The sequence below is a fragment of the Carcharhinus amblyrhynchos genome, chromosome 13 (assembly GCF_965287045.1).
Source record: "Carcharhinus amblyrhynchos chromosome 13, sCarAmb.v2.hapA, whole genome shotgun sequence".
Lineage (NCBI taxonomy): Eukaryota > Metazoa > Chordata > Chondrichthyes > Carcharhiniformes > Carcharhinidae > Carcharhinus > Carcharhinus amblyrhynchos.
Window position 1 is genome coordinate 62,798,346 of NC_137336.1, and position 25,368 is coordinate 62,823,713.

The following is a 25,368-nucleotide window of genomic DNA, read 5'->3' on the forward strand; positions in this document are numbered from 1 at the left end:
ATCCCTGTCTTAAAATGATAGACACCTATTCCTCAACAAAGTAATGTCCCCTGTTCCTCTTCCTCCCCCACAAGTGGAATCCTTCTCCCAGTTTCCACCCTGTAAAGTCCCCTCAGGATTTTATATTCTTCAATAAAATCACCTCTCATTCTTCTAAACTCCAATAGGTAGAGACCAACCTGTTCAGGTTCTTTCATAAGAAAAGCCCTCTCATCCCCGGAATGAGTTGAGTGAACCTTCTCTGAGAGGCTTTAAGGACCTTTTAAGAAGACTTTTGTGAACAGGATAAATTTTTTTGCCACTGGTCTGTGTGTCTTTGAATCTCTTTGTTTAAGGTGATGTTCATAGTTCCAGGTAAAATGACTTCTTTATAGCCACATTATCTATTCTCTGTGTACTTCTAAACCTAAATCTTATCTCCTCTCAGTCGCCTTATCTCTGATCAGGATTATTCCAGTCAGTATAAATCAAAGCCATGACTCTCTATCATACTTCCCGTCAGCGTCACCGGAACACAATACATTGTGTAGCAACTAATTACCTGCCACCCCAAAAGGTCGTCTTAACCCTTGAGTGCATTTCTTCTGATTTGTGTCCTTCAGATCCATTCTTCCAACACGGACTATTTGGCAAATTAGATAAATTTTATCCCGATTCAAATCCTTGTTTCCCAGATCCTAAGCAAAATCAAAAATCAGCGTTTAGTCTCATTTTCCAGCGTATAGATTTCAAATACCAGTTTATATTTCCCCATTATTACAGACTAGAGTTAACACAATGAAAAGCGCAAGATTATTTTCAAATAGAACCATAAAATCCCTCCACAAAGAGGCCATTTGGCCTATTGAGTCTGTATTGACCTGCCAAAGAGCATTCCACCCAGGAGCATCCAACCCACCCTTTCCCTGTAATTCTGCACATTTACCATAGCCAATCCACCTAACCTGCACATCTTTGGACTGTGGGAGGAAACCAGAGCATCCGGAGGAAACCCACGCAGACATGGGGAGAACGTGCAAACTTCTCAGAGAGAGTCATCCAAAGCTGGAATTGAATCCAAGGCCCTGGCACTGTGAGACAGATGTGCTACCCACTGTGCCACCATGCTGCCCTAGTAATAGTGAAGACTGGGCAAAAACTTCAATATTACCGCGTTGTAGTGAAATATTTGTTGCTGCTATTCGTTATCTTAACTATCGGAGCAATGAAGGGATTTTGTCTCTCCTTTCTCCAATGCCACATTATGTCATATCATCAAGAAACTCATTTGTATTGTGAATTATTCTTCTGGGTTCTTCTTCAAATTGAACATAATATATTGCGTTCATAAAAATAAACCTGTGAGAGAAAGTGATCATTTCCAAGGCTAATATGTGACTCTTCTTCATAAAAAAAATTTACCTTGGTCCTAATGAACAAATTGAACATGGTTTTCTGTGATTGTTTACTGCAAGCATATTCACTTGAGTTGAATGTGGTGCAAAGATGTATGATGTTTATAATATAGTGCCAAATGATTGGGAGAATCTCCATGGAAATCTGAGGCTTAAGGCCTGCTCTTTGTGACAAAACCAAAGCTGTAGAAATGATAACCGTAGTCAAATATTCCAAGCTATAGCATTCTTGACACTCTTTGAAAATAGATGATGGATTGAAATGTCACAGCTTTTAATCCAAAGGACTGGAAATAAGAAATAGGTCTTTGGGTCAATGACGGTCACTCTTCCTTTAGGCCTGCTCTGACAGACACACAAATCTTTTAAGACAGAATGGGGAACATTTTCTCATTGTCTCAAACAACTAAGTTCTCAGAAAATCTAATCTTAACTTCCCTTATCTAACATTTGTGGTTTAAGCACTTGAGGAATAATTATATTTTGTTGCAGTCAGTTATCTTCCATATACCATACACTCTTGAACCAGGCAACGACTTCCACCATCTCTGTAAGATACACCACCTGGGCATGGGATAGATCATCTTTCCTTTATCATCTCTGGGTCAAAATTCTTGGCAGTCCCTACCTAACAGCACTGGACAAATGCCTTCCCCTTAAGGCCTACCATCATTTTCTCAAGAGCAACCGGGAATGACCAATAAGACTCATGTCCCAGGAATAAATAATTAAGTAAATAATAAAAAGGTCTGCATTCCTTCAAGAGAGTGCTTTATCAGGAAAAATGTAATCCAGGTTTGTTTTTGTCAGTGGTGCTGACAATATTTTTCTTTGATCTGCAAGTTATTCCTTAATTTAAAATTACTGTCCTCTTCTATACTGCCATTTGCTATATTAATCATTTGCTTGTTAATGGCCCTTCCACAAAAGTTATTAAAATGATTTCATATCAATGGGTATACTGTTAAAGCTTCAGGGTTAGCCTAATGCAGTATTATAATGGGCTATTACTGTTACTTTACCCTCTTCTTTCCTGAACTTTTGTTTGGTACAGTTCCAAGGCTGATGGCAGCCTTCCAATGATTTAGTAAGTGGTCAATCTTGCTGTGTGAGCCAGACAGTGAATATCTTAAGAGCATTTGTCATAGAGGGCATCACAACAATGTGAGCCATGTTGCAGTGACATCCATACACCCTACTTTTTGGTAGGGGATACTGGATGGTATTATTCAGATTCAGGAACATTTTCTGAAGTGTTCTGCTTGCTAGACCAGGTTAACTGAAGGCAATTATGCTGCTCCGACTGAGCTCAACCTACTCTCCATACACCAGAGCTTAGGCCAGGATTTTCCACAGCCCCCCACCCCCAGCCACCCCTCATAATGGATTTGCCAGCAGTGGAGAGGGCTTGCCATAGGCCACCTTTGGGATCTTCCAGTTCGGCCGAAGCCAATGGTCATTTGTGTTGTTTGCCGGGGAACTTGCTATGGTGGGATTGCCTCGGTAGGAGGAAGGGTCAGAAAATTCCAGCCTAAGGCTTTGGCATCCTAGTTTGGATAACCTTGTGCTATAAAATATTGTTTTCCAATTACATCAGGCAAAGTTCCTGGAATGATTCCACATAAGCAAATTTCTTTATAATTTCCTTCCTCTTGCTTATTAGGCTGGAGGTAACCACACCTGTAGACACTGAGCTGTTATTTGAGAAGTGGTCACAGTTATATAGGCTGCGTTTTGATACTTACAGTAAACACTACTTTCAGATTGTTCAACATATCTATTTCTTTTGGTAGGCCTCCACTTCCCCATCGCACTAAATAATTCTCACTGGAAGAGAGAGAGAGAGAGAAATGAAACATGGAAGACTTAGCAAAGTCATGGTTCTGATGTGTACTCATAGTAAGACAGATGGCACACTATTTCATTGGGACTGTGATGTGTATGTTTAAACTGTCATCCATGAGTTGGGGTGTCACAGTGTTGGGGCCTCAATTGTTTATAATTTATATCAATGACTTGGATGAAGGGATGGATGGGAAGGGCACCAAATTTGCTGATGACCCAAAGCTAGGAAGACAAGTTATGAAGAGAATATGAGGAGGCTACAAAAATATACAGAAAGGTTAAGAGAGTGAGAAAAGATCTGGCAAATGAGGTTTAATTAAGGAAAGTGAGAAATTATCCACTTTGGCAGGAAGAATAAAAAAGAAGCATTTTATCTATATAGTGAGACATTGCAGAGCTCTGAGATTCAGAGGGATCTGGGTGTCCCAGTGCATGAATCACAAAATATAGCAAATAATTAGGAAAGTTAATAGAATGGTATCTTTTATTGCAAGGAAAATTGATTCCAAAAGTAGGGAGGCTTTGCCCCACTTGTACAGGGCAGTAGTGAGACCATATTTGGAGTTCTGTATAGATATTGGTTACCTTATTTAAGGAAGGATGTAAATACCTTAGAACAGTTCAGAGACAGTTTACCAGACCAATACTTGGAATGGGTCAGTTGTCCTGTAAGGAAAGGCTGGACAGGCCAGACTTGTATCAGTTAGGGATTGGAAGATTAACGGGTGACTTGATTGAAACATACAAGGTCCTGAGGACGTGGAGAGGATGTTTCCTCTTGTGGGAGAATCTAGAACTAGCACTCACTGTTTAAACTTAAGGGGTCATCCATTTAAGATCGCGATGAGGCAAAAATGATTCTCTCAAAGGGTCCTGAATCTTTGGAACTCTCTTCCTGGAAAGGCGGTGGAAGCAGAGCCTTTGAATATTTTTAAGGCAGGGGCGAATAGATTCTTGGTAAGCAAGTGGGGGGAGGGGGGATTGATACGTAATCAGGGTAGGCGGGATGCAGATTTGAGGTTACTATCAGATCAGCCATGATCTTATTAAATGGTGGAGCAGGTTTAACGGCTGAATGGCCACCTTCTGCAGACAGTATATATGTATGCGATGTAGTCTTCTAATGCTGATTCATTGAGATGCACTCACACCTTAAAGCAGAATCTGAGAGCCATTGTTGATTATACAAACAAAAGTAATTTTGTCCTGAAATGTACAAGGGGCAAATTGTTGATCTAAAAGTTGCTCGGTGAAGAAGACGATGAGCGAATGGCCCCGAACGCAGGCTGGAATTGCAGACTCACCTGATGATCGATTGTTTCTGTGGGTCATACAATGCCATGAAGAGTTCAGAATCCTCTCCTATGCGGCACACAAAGTTTCGTACAAATACGTAGAGGCTATGAGTTGGGGACGATGCCATACGAGCGAAGGTACAACTGTCAGTTTGAGTCTGAGACTGTGGAAACAAGAACAGTAAAATGTGTTTTTGTCCTTGACATGAATATATGTCCAGACAAACTTCAGAGTGAGCAGGCAAACTATTACAAAGAACAAAGAAAATTACAGCACAGGAACAGGCCCTTCAGCCCTCCAAGCCTGCACCGACCATGTTGCCCAACTTAACTAAAACCCCCTATCCTTCCGGGGCCTTGTCCCTCTATTCCCATCCCATCCATCTACTTGTCAAGACGCTCCTTAAAAGTGACTACCGTATTTGCTTCCACTACCTCCCCGGGCAACGAGTTCCAGGCATCCACCACTCTACGTAAAAAATCTGCCTCGTACATCTCCTTTAAATCTTGCCCCTTTCACATTAAAACCTATGCCCCCTAGTAATTGACTCTTCCACCGTGGGGAAAAAGCTTCTGACTATCCATTCTGTCCATGCCTCTCAATCTTGTAGACTTCTATCAGGTCTCCCCATCACCTCCGTCACTCCATGCCACTCCTCAATCAATCATATAGATGCATACGATTTGAGCTAAGGTTGCTCTCTTTCCATTTCTCCCTTTAAAAAGTAAAACGTTTATTTATTAGTCACGAGTCACCTTAAATTAACACTGCAATGAAGTTACTGTGCTCGCCCTCCATTTTTTCTTTCATAACGTCGCCCCTCTGCCATTATTCCCTTCATGTTACCCTCTAAATGGGCACTTGCTCCATTTCACTGTACTTCGAAGTTCTCCATTTCTCAATAACCTTATGGAGGAAGAGATTCTACCATTTTCCTCCCTCCTATAAACCTTCTATAGCATACGTCAGGCTTGAAGTGCGTAGGGGCCTTGTTATCAGAACACGGTGTCCTAGAAACAATTACAGTTAATTTCATTTATTTTTGGCTGACTGTGAAGTACATGGTGACATTGAGGAACTGGGAAGATGTGAGCAATTGGTTGATAGCCAGCTGTTCACCGGGGTTTTCTGTTTTGCTTGGCTGCAGTTACTGTCAAGTTTTGCTATGGCGCAGCTTCATATCCAAGGGCTATTCATCATGTGGTTCCTGGCATTGAGTATTAGTAGGTTATTCAATCCCAACAGGCATCAAGACATGTGAAATAATGAGCAAGCAATGGACGAGATTAAGAAATAGAATAATATATGTCAGTTTATGAGCAGCTACATGGACCTGAATGGTATCTTCAACCTAAGATAAAACCACATTCTGCAGTTACGGGATATAGTGTACTAAAATGGCAACATTTCCACACTGGGCAAATGGTACAAAGTGAGGAAATGTTCCTTCTTTAGGGCTAATTTCTCCAATTTTATCTTTTAGAGTATTTGATAAAATGGAAGGGGATCTCATTCTGAATCTCTACTGCTTTTACTGTTTCTTTAAGAGTCAAAGAAGCTTCTCTCTCATGGATTGAGGGAAAGAAATGGATAGGAGCTACATTCGCTCCCTTTTTTTTCACCCACCTATTCAATCTACTTTGAATGCTGACACTGTTTGGGGCTTAAATACTAATTTCAGAAGTGCAGCCTTGTCACTCTTAAACAAGTTTTTTATTCATTCGTGGGACAGGGGTGTCTCTGGCTAGCCAGCATTTATTGCCCATCCCTAGTTACCCTCAGAGGGTACTCAAAAGTCAACCACATTGCTGTGGCTCTGGAGTCACATGTAAGCCAAACTGGGTAAGGACAGCAGATATCCTTCCCTAAAGGACATTAGTGAACCAGATGGGTTTTTAATGGCAATCAGCAGTGGTTTCATGGCCATCAATAAATTCTTAATTCCAGATATTTTTCATTGAGTTCAAATTTCACCATCTGCCATGGTGGGATTCAGATCCGGGTCCCCAGAACATTAGTTGAGTTTCTGGATTAATAGTCTAGCGGTAACACCACTAGGTGATCATCTCCCCAAGTTTCCCTTACCTTCTGTCCTAAATCTATAAAACATAGAAAAAAGATCCCCTCACATTGAAGAGAAAGGGGAATGTGAAATTGGAAACCCTTGTGCAGGGATCCGGATTTTAGTTTGTGAATTTAAGCTTTCATTTTGATCCTGGCTGGGAGACTGGCAAGAATTCATCGGGGCAAAGTGCAAAGGTCAACATTTGAACCATATGTTGTTCAGTTCTCCACCGCAGGAATTTTCCTCTGACATTTACATTTTGCCCCCAGTTTTCCGTCACATTCAGAGTCAGTACAAGGAGCCAAAGTGCCCTGCAGAATGACACAGACCTCTCCTTACAACTTCTTCCACCGGCCTCTACACTCCCTACCCCCAACAACCCAAAAGGAAATCTTCTTTACCTCTTTGCTAGTGATAGTGTAAGCTTCTCAGTGATTTATTATCGTACTTGTTTGGTTTTGTTATAGTCACGTGGGGCAGCTTGGCTCAGTTGGTAGCACGTTTTACCCTGAGGCAGAGGTCATAGGTTCAATTCCTGCTTTGGGATTTGGACTTGTAATCTAGGCTAATACTTGAACACAGCACAGACGACTGCCCTTCTAAACAATTCACAACATTCTCCAGAGAGCTGTGGTAAGGCACAATATAAATGCAAGCGCTTTCATTAGGTAGGTCAAAGGAAATGACTGCTTCCTTAGGTTGACTACTTTAGTTTATAACTCCTCAAACTTAAAATTGAAATAAAGCCATTCAAATTTAAAACACTTCAACACACTTGAAATACAATTTTAGACAGATAAACTTTAGGTCAGTTTAACCCATTTTTCCTTATCCCTCATTTTAGCCACGTGTCCTTTTCTATCTAAACCAGCCTAACCTAAACTTAAGTAGAAAGCAGGCATAAAGGCCTGCATTTCTATAGCATCTCTCAACTTCAGGAGGTCCAAATATACATTGAAGCTGTCAGGTTGCAGAGGTCATGTCCCTACCTCTGAGCCAGAGGCTTGGTGTTCAAATCCCACTCCAGGACGCGATGGCTGCAGAAGGTATGTTCCTTATGCAGCCAAACAGGTTGATTATCAACTTTCAAATACTTCCAATATGCCTATGGCAGGTGGTAAGTGCAGGTGAGTCTCCCTGTCACCCAGAACCCACAGATGGCAATGGCAAACCATTGCAATACCTTGCCGAGCATAAACATGGACCAAAACACAAGTTTGTGGTCATTAATACCCTCTTAGGGCATGATATCTGAAGAGAAACAATATTATTGTTGTAAAGTAGGAAACACAGCAGCTAATTTCAAACAGCAACTGTTTTGTTGATGTTGATTAAGGAAGAAATAATGACAGGAGACTGGAGAAAATTCCCCAGTTGTGCCATGAGAGCTTTTGTGCCACTTCTAGGGCCATGGTGTAACATGTTATTGAAAAGGCCACACTTCTAACAGCGCAGCCCTCCCTCAATATGATATGGAGGTGTCAACTTACATTTTTGTTCATGTCTCTGAAGTGACAACCTTTGAATTCAGAGATGAGAGAGCTATTGAGCCAAAGCTGAGACCCAAGTCCTGTGGGCTTTGGAAAACCCAACCAAAATGCATACTCAACCCATGTGTGAGCTTGTCGGGATTTTTGTCTCTTGGCGTAGGGTTCATGTTTGCACTGCATTTTGTGAGCCGCAGTGGAATTCATGAGGTGTGTGGGTGTGGAGGTGGGCGGATTAGAAGCCCTACTTCGGTCATCTGTCACAGCAGTCCTTCTCTCACCATCATTTAGTGACCCCACCCCCCCGAAATATCACCCCTCACCCCCACCAAAAAACAAACCCCTCTAACCCAAAATGCTGCAAATCACCCATGCTCCCTCACTAGAAAAAAAAATTAGTGTAAAACAATTGTGATCCTTTAAGAGCCTACTTTATTTGTAAACAAGCAAAAAACTGCATCAAAAGTATATTCTGTTACTACAATCTTTTAATAGTTTCAATTGTTCTTGGACCATATTTAGAGTCAACGTGGCTTTGCGTGCGGTAGGTCATGTTTAACCAATCTATTAATGTTTTTCAAGGAGGGTACCAGGAAAGTGGATGAAGGGAAGTCAGTGGATGTTGCTACCTGGACTTCATTAAGGCTTTTGACAAGGTCCCGCATGGGAGGTTATTTAGGAAGGTTAGCTAGGTATACATGGAGAGGTAGTAAATTGGATTAGACATTGGCTGAATGGAAGAAGCCAGAGAATGGTAGTGGAGGATTGCTTCTCTGAGTGGAGGCCTGTGACTCGTGGTGTGCCACCTGGGTCAGTGCTGGGTCCATTGTTGTTTGTCATCTATATCAACGATCTGGATGATAATGTGGTAAATTGGATCAGTAAATTTGCTGATGATACAAAGATTAGAGGAGTAGTGGACAGTGAGGAAGGTTTTCAAAGCTTGCACAGAGATTTGGACCAGCTAGAAAAATGGGCTGAAAAATGGCAGATGGAGTTTAATGCAGGTAAGTGCAGGGTATTGCACTTTGGAAGGACAAACCAAGGTAGAACATACAACGTAAATGGTAGGACACTGAAGGGGATATGGCTAAGGTCTTGAATAACTTTTTTGTTTCTGTCTTCACGGAGGAGGACGTGAATAATTTGCCGGGTGTTAGCGATGGAAAGGTGGTAGGACTGGAGGGTCTTAATGACATTACTGTTACTAGAGAGGTGGTGACTGGAGGGGCTGATTGTGGACAAGTCCCCAGGACCGGATGGAATGCATCCGAGGGTTCTGAAAGAAATGGCGGAGGTGATAGTGGATGCCTTGGTGGTTATTTTCCAGACGTCGCTGGATTCCGGGGAAGTGCCGGAGGATTGGAAAACGGCTAATGTTACGCCGTTGTTTAAGAAGGGTGCCAGGCAAAAGGCGGGGAATTACAGGCCGGTTAGTTTAACGTCTGTGGTAGGTAAAATGTTAGAATCCGTCATTAAGGAGGAAATTGCGAGGCATCTTGAAGGGAATTGCTTGATAGGGCAGACGCAACACGGTTTCATTAAAGGGAAGTCGTGTCTGACAAATTTACTGGAGTTCTATGAGGATGTGTCTAGGGCGGTGGATAGAGGAGAGCCGGTGGATGTGGTCTTTCTGGATTTTCAGAAGGCGTTTGATAAGGTACCTCACAAGAGGTTACTGCAGAAGGTCAGAGGACATGGAGTTGGGGGTAGGGTGTTAGCGTGGATAGAGGATTGGTTGTCAAATAGGAGGCAGAGAGTGGGGGTCAATGGGTGCTATTCGGATTGGCGGTTGGTGACTAGTGGGGTGCCCCAGGGGTCGGTGCTGGGGCCTCAGCTATTTACCATTTATATAGATGATCTGGAGGAGGGAACCGAGTGTAGGGTGTCGAAATTTGCTGATGACACCAAGATTGGGGGAAAGGCAAATTGTGTGGAGGGTGTGGAGAGTCTGCAGAAGGATCTAGATAGGCTGGGCGAATGGGCCAGGAAATGGCAAATGGAATTTAATGTTGGCAAGTGTGAGGTGGTCCACTTTGGTAGGAAGAATGGTAGGAAGGATTATTACTTACGTGGCGAAAAACTGCAGCAGGCGACGGTGCAGAGGGACCTCGGGGTCCTTGTGCATGAGTCGCAAAAACCCAGCCTGCAGGTGCAGCAGGTGGTCAGGAAGGCGAATGGGATGCTGGCCTTCATAGCGAGGGGGATTGAATATAAAAGTAGGGAGGTCTTGCTGCAGCTGTATAGGGCATTGGTGAGGCCGCAGCTGGAGTACTGTGTGCAGTTTTGGGCGCCGCACCTGCGCAAGGATATTTTGGCCTTGGAGGGAGTGCAGAGGAGGTTTACTAGGCTGATACCGGAGTTGAGGGGGTTGAGCTATGAGGAGAGGCTGAATAAACTAGGCTTGTACTCGTTAGAGTTTAGAAGAATGAGGGGAGATCTCATTGAGACGTATAAGATGATGAATGGGATGGATAGGATAGAGGTGGAAAGACTCTTCCCGCTCAAAAAAGACAGTAGGACTAGGGGGCACAGCCTCAAGATAAAGGGGGGGCGGTTCAGAACGGAGTTGAGGAGGAACTTCTTCACTCAAAGGGTGGTGAATCTCTGGAATTCTCTGCCCGTTGAAGTGGTGGAGGCTGCCTCGCTAAATATTTTTAAGAAGCGGGTTGATGGGTTTTTGATAAGAGAGGGGATTAAGGGTTATGGGGAGAGGGCGGGAAAGTGGAACTGAGCCACGACAGATCAGCCATGATCTTATTGAATGGCGGGGCAGGCTCGAAGGGCCAGATGGCCTACTCCTGCTCCTATTTCTTATGTTCTTATGTTCTTATAATAGAACAGAGGGATCTGGGAGTACAGGTACATAATTCCTCAAAAATGGTGTCACAGGTAGATAGGGTTGTAAAGAGTGCTTTTGGAACATTGGCCTTTATAAATCAAAATATTGAGCATAAGAGTTGAAATGTTATAGAGAGGTTGTATAAGCCATTGGTGAGGCCGAATTTAGATATTGTGTGCAGTTTTGGTCAACTAATTACAGGAAGGATATTAATAAGGTTGAAAGAGTGCAGAGAAGGTTTACAAGCATGTTGCTGGGACTTGAGAAACAGAGTTACAGAAAAAGGTGGAATAGGTTAGGATTTTATTCCCTGGAGCTTAGAAGAATTAGGGGAGATTTGGTAGAGGTGTATAAAATTATGATGGATATAAGAGTGAATGCAAGCAGGCTTTTTCCACTGAAGCTAGTGGAGGAAAAAAACTAGAGGTAAAGGGGAAAAAGTTTAAAGTGAATATTTGTTGGGGGGGGTGGGGGGCTTCTTCACACAGAGAGTGATGGGAGTGTGGAATGAGCTACCAGATGAAGTGGTAAATGCAGGCTCACTTCTAACATTTAAGAAAAACTTGAACAAGTACATGGATGAGAGGGGTGTGGAAGGATAAGGTCCAGGTGCAGGTCAGTGGGACTAGGCAGAAAAATGGTTTGGCACAGCCAATAAGGGCCAAAAGACCTGTTTCTGTGCTGTAGTGTTCTATAGTTCTATTAATAAACCAACTGCTGAGCTGAAGCTATTTTTAGCTTTTGAAAACCAGCCAAACATTCAAAATAGGTACAGCTGTCAGAACAGAAGCTTCCAACTACATTGTCTAAAACTGACTGCCCCAATTTCATTTGAAAGCAGAGTACATGCCAATCAATAGAGGGAATCAGGTGCAGAGTTCTTTTTTCAGTTTTCAAAAGTAAGTATTTTTAAACAACCAGATCCGTCAGCTGATTTAAATCGCAGTATTAAACATATTAGCAGAGGGTGATAAGAATTTTGAAAAATACAGCATTACACTCTCATGGGAAAAGTTATGCAATGCATGGCAAAAGCAACACAATGGTATTCAATGTAAGAGTTGACATGTCTTAATACAGCAACTAATAGTGACATTTGTAAGTCAAAACATTCCATATTTGCCTATGAGGAAGTTCCCCATCCCTCAGCAGGGTCTTTAAGGAGATATATTTGTTGCAGGCTTTAAAAACCCCCACCAGCACATGAAAATTGTGTGTGGAAGAAAATACAATTTTCTTTTTGTTCTTTCAACGGGATCATAACTTCAGAAAAGGTGCATGTACATTTTGCACCCAAGGACTTCCCGACTCATGAAAGGCCACACAGAAATGGTCTGGGGATCAGGAAAAGAGGGAAACTTGCTTGTTCAGGAAAAAAAAAGACTAAGTTCAGAGTTTTGCAACCTCAATTGGAAAACAAAAAAAATCCCTGCCTAGAAAGTCAAAGGCCAAACATGTGCAATTTGCTACTGTAGACTTCTGGTACGTGCAAGAATGTCAAAACAGAACCACCCCCCCTCCCATTCATTCAATGACGGCATTGCTGGCTGGGCCAGAATTTATTGTCCCCCCTAACTACCCTTTAACTGAGTGGTTATCTAGGGCATTTCAGAGGGCAGTTAAGAATCAAATACATTGCTGTCAATCTGGAGTCATATGGAGTCTGGACCAAGTGAGGGCAGTGGATTCCCTCCCCTAAAAGAACGTGAACAATTTGGGTTGTTACAGCAATGGTTTCATGGTCATCATTAGACTTTGAATTCCAGACTCTTACTGAGTTCAAATTTCATCATCTGTCCTGGTGGAAATCAAACTCAGGTCCCCAAGTGCATTACCTCAGGTCTTTGGATTACTAGTGCAGTGGCAATACCAACACGCAATCGCCTCTTCTGACACCATTGCCTCCCCAAGTCAATAGGTTTCTGGGTGGATTCCACCATGTTGGGGCCATAAAAATCATAGCCAATGGCTCTGTTTTGGAACATAGCAACTGCTAATAGTTTTCCCTCTGTATTCTTTTCTTCATAACTATTTTACAGAAAACAACTCTCCATAGCAGACGTCATGGAGCATTTTGAGTTTGTATGATGCCAAGGACATGGTAGGTCCCAATGGTTGGTTGTTAGGAGCACCCATGCACCTTCTAACCATCACAACAGGTGCATGTTTTGGGATAGAATCCCTGAGGTAGGTGCTTGGCAGCAAATGTTAGCAAAATTGCAATGACCAAGCCAAGGCTGACAACTTTAGCAAGCTGGAAATGTGTTAGTGAAAGTGCAACAGCAGCAAGAAGTCTGAGTGCCAAACAGGAAGTTAGTGCTAAATGCAAGACTTCTATGTTAAAAATATTTTTCAGAAAGTAATTTAATTGCCTAATTATTTCCGCATTGTTTTGCTCTTTGCATCAATTTACTTCCAGGCACTGACAAGAGTTGGCGCAACAGCTGCATTTCAGGGCTCACAGAAAGGCTTGTCCTTTAGGCAACATCCTGCTTTGTTCAGAACTGCCACTCCCTCAGAGCTTTAACATCAGTTTCAAGCAGAAAAACTTGCCATGACGCACGAATGAAGCAAATCTGGTCACTTTTCGTGATGTGCGTAAATTGTTGCCTAACAAGTAAATGCAAAATTTTTAACCCTGTATGCTCACTGTGTTAACTCAAGTTTGAGATATTTACTCTCAAGTTTTGGGCAGGTGAGTGAAAGGAATTGTGTCACTGTGTTAAATAATGTGCAAAGGGAGCTTTATTTAACACACAAATGTTCAGGTACACAATGTAGATTAGCCACCCTTTTATTGTTACTTGCTGTCTCTTGTCCCTAACTCACCACCGTGTGATCTTCCTCCATGAAGAAGATAGAAGTTATTACACAGAAATAGGCCACTCCTCCTGACCAGTCCTTGTTAGCTTTGACTCTCCACATAGAATCATAATATTGATGACAGTTTTGCATCCATCCTGTTACTGACCTTTTTATTCCATGAGCTCTAACTCTGCTGACAAGCCAGTTGTGTGGGAATTTACCAAATGTCTTTTGAAAGTTCATGTTCACCATATCAAGAGCATTCGCTCATCAATCCTCTGTTGCCTCATCCAAAAATTCCAACCAATTATTTAAACACAATTTGCCTCAACAAGTCTGTGCTAGCTTTCCTTAATAAATCCATTTTCCAAAATAAGACCATTTTGCCCCAAATTTTCATTTCAAAATATTTCTCCACCACTGAAGTTAAACTGATTGGGCTAACCCTTACAGCTCGTTTGAACAAAGATATAAATTTTGCTATTTGCCAGTTTTCTGGCACCACCGCTGTATCCAAGGACTTGAAAAATCATGGTCAATGCCTCCCCAGGTTCCATCTTTATTTGCTTCAATAACTCTGGATACATCACATCTGATCCTGGTGTCTATTCAAATTAAATACAACCAGCCTTTCTAATATTTCGGGGCAGCACGATGGCACAATGGTCAGCATTGCTGCCTCACAGCGCCAGGGACCGAGGTCCAATTCTTGGCTTGGGTCAACTGTCTGTATGGAGTCTGCACGTTACCCCCATGTCTGCATGGATTTCCTCCGGATGTTCCGATTTCCTCCCACAATCCGAAAGACACGCTGGCGAGGCTAAATTATCCCTCAGTGTACTCGAACAAGTGCCAGAGCGTGGCAGCTAGGGGATTTTCACAGTAACTTCTTGCAATGTTAACGTATGCCTGCTTATGACACTAATAGATAAACTTTAGAACTTTAAAAGTATCACCTTTTCATCAATTTTTAGCCCAAGTAACTCAATTAATTACTTTTTCCGCTCAGAATTGGGCAGCACCTTCTCCTATGTTAAAGATTGATGCAAAGTAGTCATTTAGTACCTCACCACTGCTCCCATGTCTAAATCCACTTTTAGGCCCATAATTAGCCCAACTCCTCCTTTTGCACATTTTAGCTACTGGATTCTCTTTTGTGTTAGCTACCAATCTGTTTTCACACTCTCACTTTGTTTCTCTGATCTGTTTTTTTCACTTCTCCACTGAAAGTTTTACATTCAGCCTGGTTCTCAATTGTATAATCCAACTGACGTATGTCATATGCAGCCTCTTTCTGCTTCAACTTACTTTACTTCTCTTTAGCCATCCAGGGATATTTTGCCTTACCTTTCCCCCTTGTGGAAATGTACCTTGATTGAGCCAAAATAATATTGTCTTTAAAAGCAGCTGTTTGTTCTGTTACAGTTTTGCTTGCCAATATTCAATTCTAATTTACCTGGCCCAAATCCATTCTCACTCCTATTGAAGTTGCCCCTCACCCAATTAATTGATCTTAGTCTGGATTGCTCACTTTTCTTTTCCATAGACAACCTAAACATTATGAGAATATGATCAACAGCCATTCAATGTTCCTCCACTGATCCACCTCATTCTCCAGAATCAGACCCAACAAGAATCTTCAGAGGCCGGAAGCATATTGATGTCGAAAGTGCTCCTGAGCAGAGTCTGGGAACTCTTCACACAATAACTATCCCAAAATTGTCATCATTCCTGGCCCTAAATTCCTTCCATGAGTGATTATTCAACAAGATCATTTTTTATGGCTCAATATGCCTTCACATCAGCTGCTGATAGGCAAGTTATAATATTCTACATACATGTTAACTTCTTAACAAGTGGACAAAAAATTTACCATTTCTTCTTTTATCCGCTCAGAAATTTGCTTTGCGGCCTCCTCATGAGCATGGAATAAGCTGATGACACTGGTTTCATCTGGATCCATAATGTTACCATTCTCATCTCTGACAACAAGATCCAGTTCAAGAATCCTGCAGGGAAGATGAATGGTTGTTAGGATCTCAAGAAGAACATAAGAAGTTTTTTTTTTATTCCTTCTTTATTTTTCCTTTTAATTCTCTACTTCCTACTTGACACTTCTTCTTGGTGCTACATGTTCTGATACCTACTCTGGCATTTTACCGAAGTTGATTTTTGCCATGAGTGAGCAAGGCATGGAGAGTGCAACTGGATTCTCTTGTGTTAGCTACCAATCTGTTTTAGAAGAGGGTGTTTCAGAAGAGCATGTTGATATAATGTTGGTGCACTAAGACAGACCTCCAAAGCCAACTTTCTCCTCACATTTTTCAGGCTGTTGCTCAGCCTGACTCCCAGAATGCACATCTTACTTTAATGGCCATTCTTTCCTGGGTCGGGTTCGTGGAGCTAGAAGATGTCACAACTCCTGGCTCAGGGGCAAAAACCCTGGTCTCTCCAGTGTTCCACCCGTGGGTGCCAGTCATTGAAATCAGAAAGTTGCCACTTAAAATAATCAACAACAAATTTTAACAGTTAGTTGGCAAAATTGTTCCTGCAAAAGAAATTTATTAAAAGCAGGCTTTATCAGGCTGAAGGCTGAACACATCAGTGCAGAAAATTAGGTAAATCAGCAATGGAGCAAACAGACTTCTTGCTACTTACCTGTTCCCATAATCGATCCTGGAAGTGACTTTCTGCTTTAGTTCCTTCAGTTCATCCTTGGGCAGCGTTCCTGAAAGCAGCTGGCATCGCCATTCCATCAAGTCGATCATCATGGAGCGAACCTGACGGTATTTTTCCTCCTTACTAGCCTGCATTAGGGAAAGGTAATGGGTAAATTCAGCATCCTACAAACATAAAGCCCGGCAATGTATCAATCTCATCTCACAACACCTCAAACTCAAAACAGCCTCCAAGCTGCTGAATATGGGTAGGTTTCAGCTATAGGTCCATGTTCACTAGGTTTGGGGGCTGAGATTGGTAGCAACTGAAGTGGGTAGTTTGATTACTTGTCCAGTCTTCCAGAATCTTGGCATAACAATTTAGCAACTATTGAGTTCAATTCCCACCAGGATATTGTAATCACTGTCTTCGGGAATTAAAGCAAAACTGCTGGTATTGGCAAATATGACTAGGAAGTTGTTAAAGTCCACTATTCCTTTTCCTTTCAGAAAATAAATTCTGTTCTTATCTGGTCTGGTCTAGAGGTGATTCCATCCACACCACATCTGCCCACTGAAGTAACTGAATGAGCCATTCAGTTGCAAGTTCACCTTCTCAAGGGCAACTAGAAATGGGCAATAAATGAGCACCTTATCATTGGTGCCCATATCGTGTGGATGATTTTTTTTAAGTTGGTCTGCTCAATTCCAAGCGCTTTATGTTTTATGTAACCTATAAAATATATTAAGTGGCCTGTCATTGGGTGAATGGTGCAGTCTGTAACTAGAGATGTCCGTGATGATCAAGTGGTGTTGCTGCTGATCTCTTTATCTGCAAATATGGAACTGTAAATTAGAGAGGTTATTAAAAGAAAAATTGCACACAGTTCAAACTGACTGGTGGAGATTTATGGGAAATGAGGCTGGATACTTTCAACTTAATTTTTAGTGTGCCTGGGGCCACCATACAATCCTGTCACCAAATAGCACCAGTTTCCGTCTTTGGTAAAGATAATGAGGGAAGGACACTTTCTCATTGTCACTAACGACCTGTTAATAAAGTCACGGGAGCACACCATTTTGAAATGTAAGAATGCAATGAATTAGCCACCACAGACTAATAGTTTTGAGCAATACATATTTGACTTCTCAAGCACATTTAATTGCAACCACTTGTTTTATATAAATATTCCAGAGTGTGCCATTCTAGTGGACTGGGCAATATCTGAGGTTCTGGGCACAAGAATTGGCCATCAGGCCCTTAAGCCTGCACTAACATGCAGTGAGACCACAGCTGATCTCCATATACTCCTCGCATCCCTTAGTTTTGGTTAACAAAAATCCATTAATCTCGGATTTTACCAGTTAATCTAACATCAGTGAATCACCATTTGCTGAATTGGGTTCTAAGTGTATACCACACTCATTCCCAGAGGATTTACCCTGGTTGCACAACTAATGCTATCACACCTTGGCCATGGTATGGGTGGGGAAGTCTTTAAGCATTCACGATTCATACATACATATAAATTAGTAGCAGGCCTCTTGACCCCTCAAGCTTGTTCCGCCATTCAATATAGAATCATGGCTGATCTGATTGTAACCTCAACTCCACATTCCTGTCTTCCCCGATAACCTTTCACCTTTCCGTATCAAGAGTCTAAAATATTGAAGGATGTGTCTGTTTTTCTGAGGAAGAGATTTCCAAAGAGCCACAACTGTCCAAGGGGAAAAAAAAAATCCTCATCTCTGCCTTAAATGGGGAAACATTTATTTTTAAACTGTGACTCCTAGTTCTAGATTCTCCCAGAACGGAACACACCCTTTCCTCATCTACCCTATCAAGACCCTTCAGGATCTTATATATTTTAATCAAATTACCTCTTACTCTTCCAATCTCCTGTAGATACAAGCCTAACCTCTCCAATTTTTCTTCATAAAACAACCTGCCCGTTCCAGGTATTAGTCTGGTAAACCTTTTCTGAACAGCTTCCAAAACATTTAAATCATTCTTTCAATAAGGACACCATACTGTACACAACTCCAGATGTGGTCTTCGCAATGCCCCTGTACAACTAAAGCATAACCTCCCTACTTTTATATTCAATTCCCCTCACAATAAATATTACCATTCTATTAGCTTTCCTAATTACTTGCTGCATCTGCATATTAACTTTCGGTGGTTCATGTACTAGGACACCCAGATCCCTTTGAATCATATCTCTACGATCTCTCACCATTTAGATCATATGTTTCATTTATTTTTCCTGCTTAAATAAATAAATTCACATCTCCCCATATTAAACTCAATTTGCCCACTCATTGAACCGAACAAAAGCCTTTTGTAGCTTTTCTTATATGGTCTTCACAACTTACTTTCCTACCTATCTTTGCATCATCAGCAAATTTAGCAACTATGCTTTCGGTCCCTTCATCCAAGTCATTTAGACTTTCCCATAATTTCTGTTGGGTTATATTTCCTCCCACTAGGCATTCCAGAAATCCCTTACTTGCCCACAGCTTGTAATGGTCTCAACTCTTTCTCCTACTAGCCAGTCAGTTCCACACATACTGGGTGCCAGCTTGGTGGCAGCAGGCAGGTAAGGGCCAAGGGTTAAAGCAACCTCAAATCTAGTTTTGAGGAGTATGTATTGTGCTCCATGAGTTGATTTTTATGGGGCATGCAGGAGCAGGAGAAGCAAATGGAGGAGTGATGTGTTGAGCAAAATCAGTAGGGAAAGGAGTGGAGACAGAACCACGTAGCCACCCAGAAATCAAGTGTGCCATTTAAATGGCCACTTCAGGGTCTCTTCTGCATTTTAAGAACATGAGAAATAGGAGCAGGAGTAGGCCATCTAGCCCCTTCGAGCCTGCCCCGCCATTCAATAAGATCATGGCTGATCTGGAATGGTTCAGTTCCACTTTCCCGCCTTCTCCCCATAACCCTTAATTCCCTCGTCTGTCAAAAACCTATCTACCCGTGTCTTAAATATATTTAGCGAGGCAGCCTCCACCACTTCAACGGGCAGAGAATTCCAGAGATACACCACCCTTTGAGTGAAGAAGTTTCCCAGTGGAGGGGTTTCCCAGTGGAGGGATCCTGCTGCACGGGGAAACTGCCTAATGGATGCTGGAGGCCTTCTTAAGAACATAAGAACATAAGAAATAGGAGCAGGAGTAGGCCATCTAGCCCTTCGAGCCTGCCCCGCCATTCAATAAGATCATGGCTGATCTGTCGCGGCTCAGTTCCACTTTCCCACCCTCTCCCCATAACCCTTAATCCCCTCTCTTATCAAAAACCCATCAACCCGCTTCTTAAAAATATTTAGCGAGGCAGCCTCCACCACTTCAACGGGCAGAGAATTCCAGAGATTCACCACCCTTTGAGTGAAGAAGTTCCTCCTCAACTCCGTTCTAAACCGCCCCCCTTTTATCTTGAGGCTGTGCCCCCTAGTCCTACTGTCTTTTTTGAGAGGGAAGAGTCTCTCCACCTCTATCCTATCCATCCCATTCATCATCTTATACGTCTCAATGAGATCTCCCCTCATTCTTCTAAACTCTAACGAGTACAAGCCCAGTTTATTCAGCCTCTCCTCATAGCTCAACCCCCTCAACTCCGGTATCAGCCCAGTAAACCTCCTCTGCACTCCCTCCAAGGCCAAAATATCTTTGCGCAGGTGCGGCGCCCAAAACTGCACACAGTACTCCAGCTGCGGCCTCACCAATGCCCTATACAGCTGCAGCAAGACCTCCCTACTTTTATATTCAATCCCCCTCGCTATGAAGGCCAGCATCCCATTTGCCTTCCTGACCACCTGCTGCACCTGCAAGCTGGGTTTTTGCGACTCATGCACAAGGACCCCGAGGTCCCTCTGCACCGTCGCCTGCTGCAGTTTTTCGCCCCGTAAGTAATAGTCCTTCCTACCATTCTTCCTACCAAAGTGGACCACCTCACACTTGCCAACATTAAATTCCATTTGCCATTTCCTGGCCCATTCGCCCAGCCTATCTAGATCCTTCTGCAGACTCTCCACACCCTCCGCACAATTTGCCGTTCCCCCAATCTTGGTGTCATCAGCAAATTTCAACACCCTACACTCGGTTCCCTCCTCCAGATCATCTATATAAATGGTAAAAAGCTGAGGCCCCAGCACCGACCCCTGGGGCTGTCCACTAGTCACCATCCGCCAATCCGAATAGCACCCGTTGACCCCCACCCTCTGCCTCCTATTTGACAATCAATCCTCTATCCACGCTAACCCCCTACCCCCAACTCCATGTCCCTCGACCTTCTGCAATAACGTCTTGTGAGGTACTTTGTCAAACGCCTTCTGAAAATCCAGAAAGACCACATCCACCGGCTCTCCTCTATCCACCGCCCTAGACACATCCTCATAGAACTCCAGTAAATTTGTCAGACACGACTTCCCTTTAATGAAACCGTGCTGCGTCTGCACTATCAAGCAATTCCCTTCAAGATGCCTCGCAATTTCCTCCTTAATGACAGATTCTAACATTTTACCTACCACAGACGTTAAACTAACCGGCCTATAATTCCCCGCCTTTTGCCTGGCACCCTTCTTAAACAACGGCGTAACATTAGCCGTTTTCCAATCATCCGGCACTTCCCCGGAATCCAGCGACGTCTGGAAAATAACCACCAAGGCATCCACTATCACCTCCGCCATTTCTTTCAGGACCCTCGGATGCATTCCATCCGGTCCTGGGGACTTGTCCACAATCAGCCCCTCCAGTCTGTCGATTCAGAGAACACTCTGGATTCAGGGAACACTCCTAATCAGATATTCTTTGATCTATAGAGGGAATCCCTGGTAGGCCAAAAAGAACTAGTCCAGCAGATGCTGGAATCTGAAAAATAAACAGAAAACAAGCATCTGTGGAGAAAGAATAGAGTGAAAGTTTTGTGCCTCCCAAACTCGGCTGAGGATTAAAGTTTTCAAGGTTTGTCAGTTATCTTTGAAGAATGTTAAACATACTGGGGTTAAACAGGGCTCCGAGTGGTCCCTGACTGGACTCATCAGATCCGTACTCTCACCTAGACAACTCCTACCAACAATTTGATTTGCTGGTCCTAATAATCTTGGTTGTTCAAGAAAACTAACTTTATTCTGTAAGAACAGCTGGCAAACCAGTGACCTCAGGCCAAGGGCTCACATTCTATGGTCTACGGTGCAATTACAACTACTAATAGGCAGATGCTTTTGGGTTGACCTCAGAGAATGGGCTTTGACCACTCAGTCTCAGAACGCTATCAAGGAGAATTAGTTTTGACAGCACCGTCTCTGACCAGAAGCCAGTGTGATCAGCGGTTGCTAATTAAAAACCAAACATTGGATTGATGGGGGAAATGTGAATGACACTCTGTGAGGCAACCCTTCGTGTTGGAGCTCTTTAGCAACAACAGATTACTGAGGGGTTACTGCATTTCAATTTCCCTAGGAAAGTGAATGTGACAAGCATGCAGGGCGAACCTGTTAGTGAATGATTAAAGAGGAATAACCTTCAAGGACGAGAGGACTCAACATATAAAGGAGGAGAACAAAATAGAAAAATAAAATTATTCAGTAGATCATGTGTGGTGTTGTTTGGAACATCATTTAATGTTTTCACATTGTCAGTAATAGGTTTCATACCTCCTCTTTTTGACGGAGCTGATTTGTGACACCTTACAGCAACCATCCATGGCTTGCCTGCACACAGAGTTACATAGAATGGACAGAACAGGAACAAGCTATTCAAACCAACTGGTCTATGCAGTATTTATGCCCTCCAACTCCTCATCATCTAGCCCCCTATCCTTCAATTCCTTTCTCGTTCATGTATTTATCCAGTTTGCTATTAAATACATCCACATGATTTGCCTCAAATTTGCCTTGTAGCAGCATGTTCCACATTTTAAGTACTCTATGGGTAATTTTTGCAAATGTATATATAATGGCCACGTTTATCCATAGTTAGAACCCCAGAAGTGGCATGGGTCACAAGATGGCAACAGAAGAACTATCAATATCCTGGGGATTACCATTGACTAGAAACTGAGCTTAACCAGGCATATAAATACTGTGGCTATAAGAGCAGGTCAAAGGCTAGGAATCCTGTGTCAAGTAACTCAACTCCTGACTCATCAAAGCCTGTGAACTATCTACAAGCAGAAATCAAGAGTGTGATGGATTCCCCCCACTTACCTAGATGAGTGAAGCTCCAACAACACTCAAGAAGCTTGACACTGTCCAATAGAAAGTAGCCCTCTTAACTGGCACCCCATCCACAAACATTCACTCCCCTTATCACTGGCAAACAATGGCAATGGTGTGTACCATTTACAAGATGCACTGCAGAAAGTCTCCTTAGGCAGCATCTTCCATACCTGTGACCCCTACCATCTAGAAGGACAAGGGCAGAGGGACATGGGAACACCATTACCTGGAAGTTCCCCCCCAAGTTACTCACTATCCTGACTTGGAAACATATCCTTCACTGTCACTGGGTCAAAATCCTGGATCTTCCTTCTTAACAACACTGGGTGTACTTACACCACATGGACTGCAGAGGTTCAAGAAGGCAGCTTGGGAGGAATAATAAATGCTGTAGCCAGTAGAACATAGAACATAGAACATAGAACATTACAGCGCGGAACAGGCCCTTCGGCCCACAATGTTGCGCCGACCAGTCTTATTTTTAAAAAAAAACATTGACCCACTAATCTAAACCAATCCCTTTTCGTCCATAAACCTATCCACCAATCTCTTAAACGCCCCCAAACTAGGCGCATTTACAACTGCAGCAGGCAGGGCATTCCAGTCCCTCACCACCCTCTGGGTAAAGAACCTGCCCCTGACATCCGTCCTATAACTACCCCCCCTTAATTTAAAGCCATGCCCCCTCGTGCTAGATTTCTCCATCCGAGGAAACAGGCTATCACCATCCACCCTATCTAAACCTCTAATCATCGTATATGTTTCTATAAGATCCCCTCTTAGCCGCCTTCTTTCCAGTGAAAACAACCCCAAATCCCTCAGTCTCTCCTCATAGGACCTCCCCTGCATACCAGGCAACATCCTGGTAAACCTCCTCTGCACCCTCTCCAAAGCCTCCACATCCTTCCTGTAATGTGGGGACCAGAACTGCACACAGTACTCCAAGTGCGGCCGCACCAGAGTTGTGTACAGTTGCAACATGACGCTGCGACTCCTAAATTCAATCCCCCTACCAATAAACGCCAAGACACCGTACGCCTTCTTAACAACCTTATCTACTTGATTCCCAACTTTCAGGGATCTATGTACACATACACCTAGATCCCTCTGCTCCTCCACTCTATTCAAAGTCATCTCGTTAGCCCTATACTCAACACATCTGTTATTCCTACCGAAATGGATTACCTCACACTTCTCCGCATTAAACTCCATCCGCCACCTCGCAGCCCAGCTCTGCAACCTGTCCAAGTCACCCTGCAAACTTCGACACCCTTCCTCACAATCTACCACACCTCCGACTTTGGTGTCATCAGCAAACTTACTAATCCACCCAACTATACCCTCATCCAGATCATTAATAAAGATTACAAACAGCAGTGGCCCCAAAACAGATCCCTGAGGCACACCACTCGTAACCGAACTCCATGATGAATAATTACCATCAACCACCACCCTCTGTCTCCTATCTGCTAACCAATTCCTGATCCAAGTACCTAAATTACCACCAATCCCATACATCTGCATTTTCTGCAGAAGCATACCATGGTGAACCTTATCAAACGCCTTACTAAAATCCATATATACCACATCTACTGCCTTACCCCTATCCACCTCTTTGGTCACCTTCTCAAAGAACTCAATAAGGTTAGTAAGGCACGACCTTCCCGCTACAAAACCATGCTGACTATCTCTAATCAATTCATTACTCTCCAAATAACTATAAATCCTATCCCTAATAATTCTTTCTAAAACCTTGCCCACTACAGAAGTAAGACTCACTGGTCTATAATTCCCAGGGAAGTCTCTGTTCCCCTTCTTAAACAATGGGACAACATTCGCTGTCCTCCAATCTTCCGGTACTATACCAGAGACCAACGACGACCTGAAGATCAGAGCCAGTGGCTCTGCAATCACCTCTCTTGCCTCCCATAGAATCCTAGGGTAAATCCCATCTGGACCAGGGGACTTATCTATTTTCAACCCATCTAGAATATCCAACACATCCTCTGTATCAACTACAATACTTTCTATTTTACACCCCTTCACCCCAGTGACCTCCTCAGCTACATTCATATCGTCCTGCGTGAACACCGAAGAGAAATAATGGTTCAATGCCTCTCCAATCTCTTCCGGTTCCACACACAACTTCCCCCTACTGTCTGTAACTGGCCACATCCCATAAATTAATTTTAAGGACGAAATCCAGGCCATTTTTCCCCGAGAATCATTGAATGGTGATAGCACACAAAAAGGCCATGCAGTCCGTCATATCTTACTAGCTCTCTAAAGGAACAATACACTGAGTGCCACTTCCCAGCTTTCTCCCTGTAGCCCCACGCAGCCTTCTTTCCCAGACAATAATCCAATTCTCTCTGAATAACTCAACTAGAACTGCCTCCATACACTTTCAGGCAGTGCATTTCTAACTCATCGCATGAAAAGTTTTTTCCTCATTTAGCCATTCCTTTTGCCAATTACTTTTAATCAGTGTCCTCTAGGTCTCGATCCTTCTGCTGATGGGAACTTCTCTATCTACTCTGTCCCGACCCCTCATGATACTGACTGCCTCTATCAAACTTCCTCTCAACCTTCTTTCCTCTCAAGCCCAAGCCAAGGCCACTGAGGCCTACTGTAGCTACACTGACTGAATGGTACACTCAGTTTTCATAGGAATCAGATGTGTGTGGCTCAATACCATCGCAGGTGATGCACCTGAATCAAAGGTTTAGGCTGGAATTCTTCAACCTCACTCTTGGCTG

General features: G+C 43.0%; 1 protein-coding gene across 2 annotated transcripts in view; it reads right to left on the bottom strand.

The window, feature by feature from the left end:
• LOC145351949 (dedicator of cytokinesis protein 2-like) overlaps positions 1-25,368 on the bottom strand; it is a 595,946-nt gene that overhangs the window by 490,775 nt on the left and 79,803 nt on the right. The window contains exons 6-10 of one of the 2 annotated variants that reach the window (XM_080201765.1): positions 16,393-16,541; positions 15,608-15,743; positions 4,544-4,698; positions 3,140-3,221; positions 542-677 (exon numbers count right to left, since the gene is read on the bottom strand). In XM_080201765.1, the coding sequence (XP_080057891.1) occupies positions 542-677; positions 3,140-3,221; positions 4,544-4,698; positions 15,608-15,743; positions 16,393-16,541 (658 nt within the window). Of the gene's footprint in view, positions 1-541; positions 678-3,139; positions 3,222-4,543; positions 4,699-15,607; positions 15,744-16,392; positions 16,542-25,368 lie in introns of those variants that run through there. The other variant, XM_080201764.1, reaches the window with a different exon arrangement.